Genomic DNA, 13,845 nt, shown 5'->3' on the forward strand with positions numbered 1-13,845 from the left:
TTGAGATTCCAGCTTTCCTTCTCTGCTCAGAATAACTGACAGATTAGAATATTTCACTAAAAGGCTCGGGGCTTCTTGTTTGTATGGAAGAGACAAGCACAGAATGAAAAACGCAAAGTATAATTAGCGTTCTCGCTGTGAATGGAGGACAAATTAAAAGGGAGATAAAAGAGTGGCTATGCTTTAAACAAGAGTGAATGACACAAATAACCTTATGGAAAGAGCCTGTCTGTAGCCAAACTGCCTGCTGTATTGCCTTGCAGATTAATCTTGAATCAAAGTCCCCTCCCCACACACTCACTCACACACACACACACACACAGAGCAGAGCTGCTGCTGGATGAACCACACTTGTAATCTTCTCTCCGAAGCGGCTGCAAATGTGATCTGGAACAATAAATAAAAAAAAAAAACAATGTAGAGCTGGTGCTATGAAATGAAACAAGCAGAGGACGATAAAGAACTATTTTTACTAGGTTGTAAAAATAAAAGAAGGTGGGGCTGGAGGATGACAGAGAGCCACCAACAAGACAGCTAACCTGAAAAAATATTGACTTTCTTTAGTGTATTTATTGGTGGAGGAAGAAGAAGAAGAAGTGCGTCTAGCTTCGTAGAGATGAAGACAGAGAGGGAGGAGAGAAGCAAAGTGTTAACGACAGAGTGCGAGACATAGCCTTTGCTGGATCACTCTGGAATATCGAAGTGGAATGCTGAATCCTGGACGCAATGTGGATATAAAAAAAAAAAAAGTACCGGCGTGCTGCTCAATACTAACAAGTTTGGAAAATATTTAACGACATGGCAAAAGGGTGTTGCCTGCTTTGAGTTCTATCAGAGATGTAAAAATCAGGAGACAGCTGATGTGTAATCAGTTTACTCTTGATCTGATTGAAGAAGAGCACACAGGACCCATCTACATCGACAGTCTAATTTTTGCTCTCTTAATTGAACAAATTGGATATTTACTTTCAGGACCCAGACAAGCTTTACTCTGCCTGCAGAATGTCATGCAACATTACCTACCTGTGCTACACCTTATCTCATTGGTATTTTAAAATTGTTTACTTGTAGAAAGTCGACAAAACATGCTAAGTCGCTGATTTTAGCTTCTTCTGTGCATTGCAAAATTGAAGTCTGACTTTGGATTATCATTTTTTTTTTTATTTTACTTATTTTTTTGGAAGTAAGATCCCATTGTTTCTCTACAGTTTTTAAATTGTTTTTTAAGGTTATTTACCATGTGTACTAATATAGTATATGAGTGGCTTAAAGCATTGCAGCTTTCTCAGTATGCAGAGTCATTTGTGGATAATGGATACGATGACTTGGAGGTGTGCAAACAGATTGGGGACCCAGATCTGGATGCCATCGGCGTGATGGTCCAGCAGCATCGGAAGAAGATCCATGACGCAGTGCACAGGTTGAGAGAAGAGGAGAAAGAAGCTGCAAGTGGATTATATTTCACGTTGGAACCCCAGGTAGACTCCCCAACTCCAGATATCTACTCCAGCCACATGGTGGAGCAGTATGAAACCAAAGCTTGGAAGGAAGCCCAGGGTCACAAACCTGTACCAAGGAGTAATAAAACTAGCCAACTAAGTAAAAACTTGGTAACTTATCCTAAACTGAAGCTAAAGATTATGATAAGGGATAAACTTATTCGGGATGGTGTCAACCTCAGCAAGCCACCTTTCTCCAAAAAGGTAAGACATTACACAAAAATATCACCACTGGAGGTAATATTTGGCTTTCTTTACTTGTCATCAAGTTACACTTCTTAATTAGACTGTGGACATTTTAAGGTGTAAAAAAATTCAACCAACTCTATTATTTAAATGGTCTACCTCATTTGTGATGTAAATGAGACTCGTTTTTTAAAGTACTTTTCTATTGTAAGGTAATTGATCCATGTATGCAAGTAGTGTGCATATGCATGGCATTAGCCACATGGTGACAGTACCATATCTGCTATCTGCTGTTATAAATGTGTAATTCTTTATTGAGAACATAAAGGCAGACCTTTATGAAAACAGGGGTGGATGTGCCCGTGATTTGATTTGTACTAAGGTCCCATTTTTAAAGATGTCTACATCACGTTGTCCCCAGTTGAATAAAAATGACATAAATATAACTGTAGATATGATTTAGCCACCATAGGACCAACATTTTTCAGGTAACAGTAGCCTTTCATAAATATGACTATAAGCGAACGATGTTACCTGACATCTGCTCAGTAATTGTACATAAATGTGGATACTGGTTTCAAGTTGTCATTGAGGTGTGCACTTCCAAGAGTATTTTTTTTATGTTCTTTAGTCATCTGAAGATGTTATTTGTTATATGATTTTATAAAATATTTGGTATGGCAATTTTTCGTAAATCACAGAGCATTGTGTAAAATGCAGTAATCCATAACGACCAGTCAGCTGTTTTGAGTGTTTTAAAATGGATAGGTTAAATTGAACAGGTTGCTTAGGGCTGCTCAGAAATTCTAAATCCCTGCTGAACTATATAGGATTCTATTCAATTTAATAGGTTTAGGTGGTATGCACTATGCTTTTAATACTATTAGGGAATATACAAGTATTGAGAAATGTGGCTTATGAATTAACATTGTGAAACAGATGAGTCTGTGCATGTTCATGCAACATTTAGCCTTTATACTGATGCGGTTATTACAAACTATAATAAGGATCACCATCCCAGCCATCTCTTTCTTGTCATTACCATAAGGGAAATTGCTTACATGCAACATTTCCTGAATCACACAGTTTAAGTTTGCAATGCTGTCATTCAGAGCCTTTTCCCTGTGTGCAGACCTCATTCATCTTTCACATCACAGTTAAATACAGGGACCTGTCTGTCTGTCTGCCTATCTCTCCAATGAGCACTAGATATGCCTGGTGACTTGCTCACTGTGCAGCAGGTCATTTCATCACAAGCTTTGTGGTCTGATAAAAATGAGTCTAATTTGTTTTATAACATTCATTTACCAAGGATAAGAATGTTTTTTTTTTGTGTGTTGTCAATATAGAAAAACACGTCCTTAAAAAATGTGTAAAAAGCAGACATTTAACAAGTGATGTGAGACGTGTGTAAATGATACATTTTTATTGTGTTAAGTCTTCTGTTGACTTTATCTTATGCCGCGTACACACCATCGTTTTTCCTGACGTTCGAAAAGCCGTAGTTTTTCATGACGTGATTCCTCTCCAGCCTGACTTACATACAGTTCATGCAAAAAAAACTCTGACCAAAGCGCGGTGATGTACAACACTTACGACGGGACTATAAAGGGGACGTTTCTTTTAAATGGCGCTGCCCTTTGGGCTGCTTTTGCTGATCCTCGTATTAGTAAAAGTTTGGTGAGAGACGATTTGCGCTTTTCAGTCTTCTTGCTTTTTAGTCCGTTACAGCGTGACGAATGTGCTATCTCCATTCTGAACGCTAGTTTTACCAGATCGAGCGCTCCTGTCTCATACTTGATTCTGAGCATGCACGTTTTTTTCCCTCGGAAAAGCATACACACAAGCGTTTTTCGTGACGAGAAAAAGACTGATGAGAAACACGACGAGAAAAAAGATGGCTGGTTTCAATTTTTTTGTGGGCAGTTTTTTCTAGGGAGCATACACATGACCGGTTTTCTCAACCAATATAAAAAATGGCAGTTTTCTCGTTGTGAAAACCGGTCGTGTGTACAAGGCATAAGGCTTGCGTATAATTTTGCATGCAGATTCTAAGCATGTTGCTTGGTAGCATCTGCCAAGGTCTGTTCTAGGTCTCAGTAAGGGTTTATCTTCACTTTGATGGATCATAAAGAACATCACAGGGAGGATCTGTTCTCTCCCGAATGTGGTGCACTTAGCCTCCCTCACTGCATGAATAAGTTCACGTACAAGCTTGTGAAGTACAAGTACAACCATGTGGTCTGTGCTGACAAATAATTAGTTGTGTTTAAGGCTGTAGTCAATGTGAAGCAAGAGCTCTATATACTTTCTCTATTTTATGACAGTGCTAACCCTAAAAATCCCCTCCCCCCCCCCCACACCACAAAAAAAAAACCTTTTAAAAATTATAGACTACAAATGCAAACCACGTGTGTCAAGAAAGATCCAACTGTGAACATTCGACCCTGGGGGAGAGTTACATGATAAAAAGCCAATTGGACCTATGCTCACCTTTATGAATGTGCAGGAGAATAAAAAAGATAGCATTTCCTTTGCACATGATTGGATTACTCAATGAATCGAGCTTTAGAGAGTTCATTAAAAATGAACTCCTCCAGCAAATCAACCTCATTGTGCATAATGAAATTGTGACTCTGCACAATGCAGTTGTATTATGGATAAGTGCACACCCAAATGGAACTGACCTGTTGAGTAAAAAATGAAAATGGATACATGAACATGATATCAGGTACAGAAAAGTGGTATATTAATCTATTTTTGCTGGATAATGATCCATGATGAGACTAAAGATGGATTCCTATTTAGACAATGAGGTTGATTTACTAAACCTGGAGAGTGCAAAATCTGGTGCAGCTCTGCATAGCAACCAATCAGCTTCTAGGTTTTATTGTCCAAACAAAATTGAACAAGCTGAAGTAAGGCTCGGTGTACACTTGCAGGCTGGATACGGATGCAGGAATCGCACCCCACCCACAGCCAAATCACAATGCTCTTACAAGATACGCGGAGCTGCTATTCAGAATGAATGTCACCCCCACGCATCTCAGCCCACAGCGCATTTGTGGGTACCGAAACCGCAGGGTTATTGCATGGTAATAAAAGACCATGCCGTTTTCCTGCGGCTGTGTTTTTAACCACTTGCTTACTGGGCACTTAAGGGGCGGCATTGGTGGGCATTGAGAGGTGGCACTGATGGGTGGCACTGAGGGGCATTGATAGGTGGCACTGGTGGGCACTGAGAATTGGCACTAATAGGTGGCATTGATAGGTGGCACTAATAGCTGGCAGTGATGGGCACTAATAGTTGGCAGTGATGGGCACTGATGGGTGGCAGTGATGGGCACTGATCAGCACTGGTAGGTGAGACTGATATGCGGCACTGATGAGGCACTGACTGGCACCACTGGTGGGCATTGATAAGTGGCAATGATGGGCACTGATAGGTGGTACTGATTGGCACTGACAGGTGGCACTGGTGGTCACTGTGGGCACTGGCAGGGGGCACTGGCAGGGGTTACTGGTGTGCACTAATGAGGCTGATGTGCCTCTTCCACTGGGGACTGATGTCTCCTATGCAGGAGCCGGCGGTCGGCTTTTTTTTCTCCTCACGCTGTCAGTGCGAGGAGAAAAAAAAGATTACCGAGCATTTTTTACATCACGTGATCAGCTGTCATTGGCTAACAGCTGATCAAGTGTTAAGGGGCTGGGACCGGCCCCTTACTCAGATCTGTGATCACCCGAGTCTCACTGACTCGTGGTCACAGCCCCTGCCGCATGCGCCCTGCAGAGGGTGCGCAAGGAGCGTGCAAAGGGGAGGACGTCTATTTACGTCCTCCCGGAAATTTGGGTCCGCACTATAGTCTTCATTCAGCTATAGCGCGGGCCTCTAGTGGTTAAAAAGATGCATACCGTTTTTTCCTGTGGGAAACGCGGGCACAGCAGTCCTTTCAAATGATTAGGCTGCCGTACCCAAGCAGAGAGTGTGAACCGAGCCTTATAATCTGATTGGTTACCATGCACAGCTGCACCAGATTCTGCACTCTACAGTTTTAGTACATCAACCCAATTATCTTTATATTCAAATGATGTATGTCAGAAACAATAACTGGGCTTTTTATCACTACTAGTTTGAAATGCATTAGGCAATAAAATATCCTTTCTGTCTAGACATATGTATGTCAAGGACCTGTAGCAGGAGTGGGAAATTCTTCCTTAGTTTATTGTGATGGCACTGTTTTGTTTTTTCCAACCAATCACCCTAACAGATTTTGGGAATGCTGCCTGGGGTTTACCTAAAGGCCTGTACACACGATCGGATTATGCAATGGAAATTGCATGACGACAGGCTGTTGTCGCATAATGCGACCGTTTGTATGCTCCATTGGACAATTGTTGTCGGATTTTCCGTGGACAAATGTGGGATAGCATGCTTTAAAATTGTCCGCCAACAAATGTGTGTTGATGGATTATATGATCGCGCGTACACAAGTCCGTCGGACTAACATGCATGCTCAGAAGCAATGCTAACCATAACACAACATTAGCAGAAGTTGCCCAAAGGGTGGCACTAAAGAGCTGAAAAAACGCATAGTTTTGTGTTTGTTGGTCGACCAATTCTTTGCCATTTATATGCAATACAAGTTCCAATACAAGTACTACGCTTTGTCCGCAGAAAATCCAATCGTGTGTATGAGGCTTTACAACCATTATTTTTTTTATTTAATACAGGTATTGATATAGCGCTGACAATTTATGGAGCACTTTACATATATATTTCATATTCACAATAGTCCCTGCCTCAAGGAGCTTACAATCTAATGAGAAAGCCTGGAAATTTGAAGGTCTAAGACACCAGGAAAAGTACTTTTGAACATTATTATTGCATTTAGACCAGGGGTGCCCAACCTTTTGAAGAGCGAGGGCCACTTAAGCAAATTAGTAACTGGTTGCGGGCCACAATGAGCGGAGCGGGAGGATAATAGGTCTGATTAGCCAAGATGGAAGGGGGCAGATCCCTTTTTTTTTTATTTTTTTAGGTAGGCGGGTGTAAACAGACACAAGTCTGTTTACATCTGCTGCTCCAAAAAGGTGAATATTAAGTCTGATTGGTCGGACCGATCATGTGAAAAGGGGCTAAGGCTGCTTTTACACTGATGCACTGCAATTTGCCCAAACCGCAGGTGCAGCGCAGTGCGCCTGTGGATTTCTTGCGGGTTAGCTGCACTTTGGAGTAAACTTATATCCTGCAGGTGTGGCGCACTTTCTGAAAGCACAACAAACCCACAGGTAATAACAGAAGTCTATGGCTCAGTGCTTGATTCCTCTACCAGTGGCTTATTCACACAACTGCTGCTCTGGGATGGTGGTCGACAAACCGTGATCTGGGCTTGCCAACCTGCTATCCCAGAGCAGGAGGCCGAGGGCCACATCAGAGGGCTCTGCGGGCCACATGTGGCCCCCGGGCCACTGGTTGGGCACCCATGATTTAGACATTGCTTTGTGATTGTTTCTTCTTCATACAAGAGGAAGCTGTCCCTGTACCACCTGGTTTGCATTATACTTCATAGAGAACAACAAATCTCTTATCGCCCATTGCTCTTAGTGAGAGGTCTGCCAATATATGGTCACCATAGACATAGATTAACAAATTACATACGCAGCTAAATCTTGCAACTGCAGCAATAATAGTATGGTTTGCAGGGAGTAGAGCAGTCCTTCCGTGAAGTAGCTGAAAAGTGCTGATTTTTTCAAGGATATGTTATTCAAATGACTGTGAGTCACAAGAGTTAAATGAGTAAGTATCAGAAAATAGCTGCAGTGATCTAGAGCATACTCACATTCCAGGAATAGTTCTAACAGGCTTAGTTTGGATGGTAAAGTGTTGTAAGAAATGTGCTGTGTACACATACACAGAAGGGGGCGATTAGCATCCATGGCTTGCATTTCATTGGTTAGTACGGAGACAGCAGGACCCCTTCCTGTGACATTCATAAAACTGAACTTTCCCCTGGCACTCAAACTCACTGATCTGATGAGGACGCAGATGAGCCTTCTGTTTAACCTAGTCATGAATAGTTATATTCCTGAAGCTTGAATTAACTACAGGAGAGAGGACAATACTGAAATAAGGCAAATTTCAATGAATGCCGTGATTTCATGTACAGTAAGTGAGTCACAAAATCCAGAGGAATGTTCTTAAAACCTAAGATCTCTATCTGGCATGGATTCCACACATTACACAGTCTCGTCATCTGTTTGTGCTGCTTGTATTTACACACTTCAAAAGTTATACGTTTAAAAAAAAAAGACTACATTGCTCCAAAGTAAATCACTATTTTCCTGTTGGCTTTTTGAATATACACTCTATTCCCACCCAAAAGTATTGGGACACCTGCCTTTACACGCACATGAACTTTAATGGCATATTGAAGTGATGACGCTGTCGATTGTTTCTATGAACGTTCATGGACTCAATCAGGGCCGATCCTAGGCAGGGTGCACAGGGTGCTTTGCACCCAGGCACTTGCAGAGGTGGGGGCGCCAAAGTTCCAGAGTTCTCCCCTCCCGCCTGGCAGTGCTCGGGGGAGGGGCCGCTCCTTTTCCTGACACAAGGGTTCTAGTTTTCAGTTTCTGCTGAGTGCTGATGTGCTGGAATGAATTCCTCACACTGGAAGTCTTGGATCCCGCACTGTCTCCACCAACTCCAGTTGGAATGCTTCCCCCTCCCATCTCTATCTCGGGCTGCACAGAGCGAGAACCTAGGTGAGTTCCAGTGTTCAGTGTGCTGGGGGATGGCATCCCCAGCATCCCTTTACACGTGTTCTGGGCTGCCACTGCTCTAGATGTTTTATGGCATGATTGATTGCATAGGATACACAGCCCCTGCCCATCTCCTGTACATGTCTGCAGTCTGACCATCTCCTGTATTATGTCTGCAGTCTCTGACCATCTCCTGTACTATGTCTGCTGTCTCTGACCCTCTCCTGTATTATGTCTGCAGTCTCTGACCATCTCCTGTATTATGTCTGCAGTCTCTGACCATCTCCTCGACTATGTCTTCTGTCTCTGACCCTCTCCTGTATTATGTCTGCAGTCTCTGACCATCTCCTGTATTATGTCTGCAGTCTCTGACCATCTCCTGTACTATGTCTGCATAAAGTACTCTGCTTCTCTTCCTGTATTTTGTTTATTGTTAAGAGATCATGTAAGGATCCCAGGTTAATGAAGATTTCGTGGGGGAGCATCTCTGTGGTTGGGTCATTGCCATAAAAACATTTGTAAAGGGGAGGAGTCAGTAAAATGACCACACCCATGTGGGGGGCGCCAGAAAATTGACAGCACCCAGGCGCCTGTGACCCTAGGATCAGCCCTGGACTCAATAGTCCCTTTAAAAGAAACTCTATGTGCAAAGAGATGGATAGACTTAAAAGGGATGTGCTTTGTGTCCAAGAGACAGATTTTTTGACTTCTAAACAACTCAAATGCTCCCATAAAGTGTACCCAAATATTTTTATGGTATCAGCTCCGGTTAAAAAAAGAGGTGTGATAAGTGCCATTAAATATTCTATTGCATTTAGGCTACATGATCTAATATGTGATCCTAACGGGAGATATATCATTTTGACTTGTGACTTGAACCACTCAACATATACCCTGGTCAATCTTTATGCTCCGAACAAAAGACAACCGAGATTCTTAAATTCCCTACTGAAAAAAATAGATAGGGTTAAGAAGGGACTTGTGTGGTGAGTTCAATTATGTACCCAACAAAGCTATGGACTGCTCCCATCCACAGTCGTCACAAAGACTGGAGATCCATCCCCTCCTTTCAGAACATAACTTGTATGACACATGAAGGTGCTTTCACTCCTCGGAAAGGGACTTTACCCATTATTCATATTCTCATCGGGCATATTCTAGGATCGACCTTGTTCTCACGGACCTAGACCTGCTACAAAAGACCTTGTCAGTCACAATTCACTCTATTACTTGGTCGGACCTTGCTCCAGTGTCCATAGTCCTATAGGATCCGAACTCTGACCCCCCCCGACCTATTTGTGGAGGAACAATGTAGAATTACTCTCTAATACCATTCAGGTTAATAGACTAAAGCTGCAACTCAAGGAATTTTTCTGAGTGAACGACAACAAGGACACCAACATAGCATCCTTGTGGTGCACTCATAAGGCATTTAGTAGGGGTTTACTCATTCAGGCAGCAGCTAGAGAGAAAAAAGGGAAGGCAAGGCTGTTGAACAATTTACTGGAGGAGCTTAAAAGATTGGAAACACAGCAAAAACAAAATCCCTCTTCCTCACTAGACACTGATTTATTTAATTGCAGACATAAAATCCGCCTATTGCTTATTTCTACACACCAGAAATTTCTAAGACAAACTAAAGCAATGTACTATGCTCATGGCAGCAAAGCAGGGAAATTACTGGCTAAATATATTAACAAACGACAACAACAGGCAAAATTAACTAAGATCCACATACAGGCAAACTAGAACACCACCCAACACAGATTGCTAATGCATTTATGAAATATTATAGAGACCTTCATCCTGATAATGACACCCCACAACCCAATGATATGACATAGTATGTTGTGTGTGTATATATATATATATAATCGGTATATGTTGGCGGCCGGTTCAAACACAGAGCGGGAAGCGGGTATCGGCGTATATCGCGCACCCACGATTTTCCCCTGATTTTAAGGGAAAAAAAGTGCGTGGTATACACCGATAAATACGGTAAGTAATGACTCACTGGCAAACTTACTAGAATCAGGCATATGAATATCTCATTCTCTTTTGTATTTTCAAATTGGTGATGTTTTTTTTTTACCAGCACTTCACCCATATAGGGTGAAGTGCTGCTCCTACTGCACAACGTGGTTCCACATTGTGCAGTAGGATGCACGGTTCCTCATAGATTGTGAGTATTGCAAACTGGTGAAAATATGTAGAACATCACAACGTTTTTCTATCCCTGAATACTGTAATATGTAAACCAATGTTGTACTCTTTGATTTCCTGTTCATGCTTAAAATTTTATAAAAAAAGAATTGAAAATAACTTTAATGGCATCCCAGTCTTAGTCCATAGGGTTCAATATTGAGTTGGCCCACCCTTTGCAGCTATAGGCTGTCCTCAAGGTTTAGGCCTAGTACACACAAGAGGATTTATCCGCAGATACGGTCCAGCGGACCGTTTCCGCGGATAAATCCTCTCGAGGATTTCAGCGGATTTGGATCCGATGGAGTGTACTCACCATAGGATCGAAATCCGTGCCGAAATCCCCTCGCGATGACGTGTCGCGCCGTCGCCGCGATGATGACGCGGCGACGAGCGTGACGCTGTCATATAAGGAATTCCACGCATGCGTCGAATCATTACGACGCATGCGGGGGATCCCTTCAGACGGATTGATCCGGTGAGTCTGTACAGACCAGCGGATCAATCCGTTGGGATGGATTCAAGTGGATAGATTTGAAAGCATGTCTTCAAATTTATATCCGCTTGAAATCCATCCCAGGGGATAAAAATCCGCGGAAACAGATCCGCTGGATTGTACACACCATAGAATCTATCCGCTGAAACCGATCCGCTGAGATTTTTCAGCGGATGGATTCTATCGTGTGTACGGGGCCTTAGGTGTGTCTATGGGAAGGTTTGACCATTCGTCCACAAACGCTTTTGTGAGGTCAAGCACTGATGTGGACGAGAAATGGCCTGGCTTGCAGTCTCCACTCTTATAAATCCCAAAGGTGTTCTTTCAGGTTGAGGTCAGGACTCTGTGCAGGCCTGTGAAGTTGCTCCACTTCAAACTCGCTCATCCATGTCTTTATGAACCTTGCTTTGTGCACTGGTCCAAATCATTTGGTGGAGGAGGATTATGGTGTGGGGTTGTTTTTCAGGGGTTGGGCTTGGCCCCTTAGATCCAGTGAAGGAAACTCTTTAGGCGTCTGTAAACCAAGACATTTTGGACAATTTCCTGCTCCCAACTTTCTGGGAACAGTTTGGGGATGATCCCTTCCTGTTCCAACAACGACTTTTCACCAGTTTTCCACCAGAGGTCCACCCCATAGCAATTTCCCTGCTACAAGGTGGTACCCATGCACCGAATCATGTATATATTTACGTGACCTGACTCTTCCAGGTAGGGGACATGCATGCGGTACCCAATGTCCTCTGCCACCCGCCGATCATTAGGCAGAGAGACAGAATCTGCCTATGTGAACAAGGCAGATCGCTGTTCTGACAGGAGAGAAGAGAGGGCATTTATTCCCCTAGTAAAAGCACCTCACACAGTATAGTAAAACACTGGCTAGGCACACATGTAACCCTTTTATCCCCCTGATGTTAACCCCTTCTCTAGCAGTGTCATTAGTACAGTGACAGTGCATATTTTTAGCTTACAAATTACTATATTAGTGTTGGGGCCCTTTCACACCAGCGGACCGTATGTTTGCTTTTTCATCTATCCGTTCACGGATGAAAAAGGGACATACATGTATCCCTATGAGATAGCAGGTGTCAGCGGTTGAACATCCTCTGACACTCGATCTCATTGGTGTCCGGAGTGCTCCGATTCTGCAGACGGAAGAAAATCCTATTTTTCCACCCGTCTGCAGAGCAGATCGGGTGAACACGGACAGACGGTCCGTGTTCATCCGATCCCCCCATAGGGGAGAGCAGAGATCTGACAGGGCGGTCCCTGCACATGTGCAGGGACCGCCCTGTCATCTGCCGGCTCAGCGGGGATCAACGGAGAGATCCCTGCTGAGCAAGCGGATGAGACATGTATGGATCCTCACAGGATCCGTACATGTGAAAGGGGCCTTACTGGTCCCCAAATGGTGTCAAAAGTGTCAGTTAGGCCGGGTACTCACGAGCAAACATGTACGGTGAAACCGGTCCGTGAAACCGTTTTCACTGTACATGCCTGCCAGAGGGCTTCTGTACGATGGCTGTACTAACCATCGTACAGAAGTCCGCGCGTAAACACTACGCGGGGCGTGTCCGCGTCGTCGCCGCGACGATGACGCGGCGACGTGGGCGGGCCTGCCATTTAAAGGCTTCCACGCATGCGTCGAAGTCATTCGACGCATGCGAGGGACGGCGGGCGCTCGGACATGTACGGTAGGTCTGTACTGACGACCGTACATGTCCGAGCGGGCAGGATTCCAGCGGACGGTTTTAAAACACGTCCAGGAATATTTGCCCGCTGGGAAAAGGCCCGGCGGGCAAATGTTTGCTGGAATTCGGCCCGCTCGCGCCTACACACGACCGAACATGTATGCTGAAACTGGCCCGCGGACCAGTTTCAGCATACATGTTTGGTCGTGTGTACGGGGCCTTAGTGTCAGAATGTCCACCAAAATATTGCAGTCCCTCTACAAGTCGCTGATCACCACCATTACTAGTAAAACAAATCTAAATATCCCATAGTTTGTATAATATAAGCTCATTCAGATTTTTTTTTTTTTTTTTTTTTACCAAAAATATGTAGCACAATACATATTGGCCTAAATTTATGAAGAAATTTGATTTTTTTCATTTTTTTTATTGGATAGGTTTTATAGCAGAAAGTGTAAAATATATATATTTTTTTTAAATTGACCTTCTTTTTTTGTTTATAGCGCAAAAAATAAAAACCGCGGACGTGATCAAATACCACCAAAAGAAAGCTCATCACTATGTCATCACTCACTATGTCATTACTCTGTCATCACTATGTCATCACTCACTATGTCATCACTCACTATGTCATTACTCTGTCATCACTATGTCATCACTCACTATGTCATCACTCACTATGTCATCACTCACTATGTCATCACTCACTATGTCATCACTCACTATGTCATCACTCACTATGTCATCACTCTGTCATCACTCACTATGTCATCACTCACTATGTCATCACTCACTATGTCATCACTCTGTCATCACTATGTCATCACTCACTATGTCATCACTCTGTCATCACTATGTCATCACTCACTATGTCATCACTCTGTCATCACTATGTCATCACTCACTATGTCATCACTCACTATGTCATCACTCTGTCATCACTCACTATGTCATCACTCTGTCATCACTCACTATGTCATCACTCTGTCATCACTATGTCATCACTCACTAT

At 43.2% G+C, this 13,845-nt stretch overlaps 1 protein-coding gene across 1 annotated transcript in view; it reads left to right on the top strand.

The window, feature by feature from the left end:
• Positions 1–284: 284 nt before the first annotated feature.
• Positions 285–13,845, top strand: part of SAMD5 (sterile alpha motif domain containing 5) — a 44,312-nt gene continuing 30,751 nt past the window's right edge. The window contains exon 1 of the mRNA XM_040350580.1: positions 285–1,703. Coding sequence (XP_040206514.1) covers positions 1,239–1,703 — 465 coding nt within the window. The 5' untranslated portion in view covers positions 285–1,238. The remainder of the gene's footprint in view (positions 1,704–13,845) is intronic.

The sequence above is a fragment of the Rana temporaria genome, chromosome 4, assembly GCF_905171775.1.
Source record: "Rana temporaria chromosome 4, aRanTem1.1, whole genome shotgun sequence".
Taxonomy (NCBI): Eukaryota; Metazoa; Chordata; class Amphibia; order Anura; family Ranidae; genus Rana; species Rana temporaria.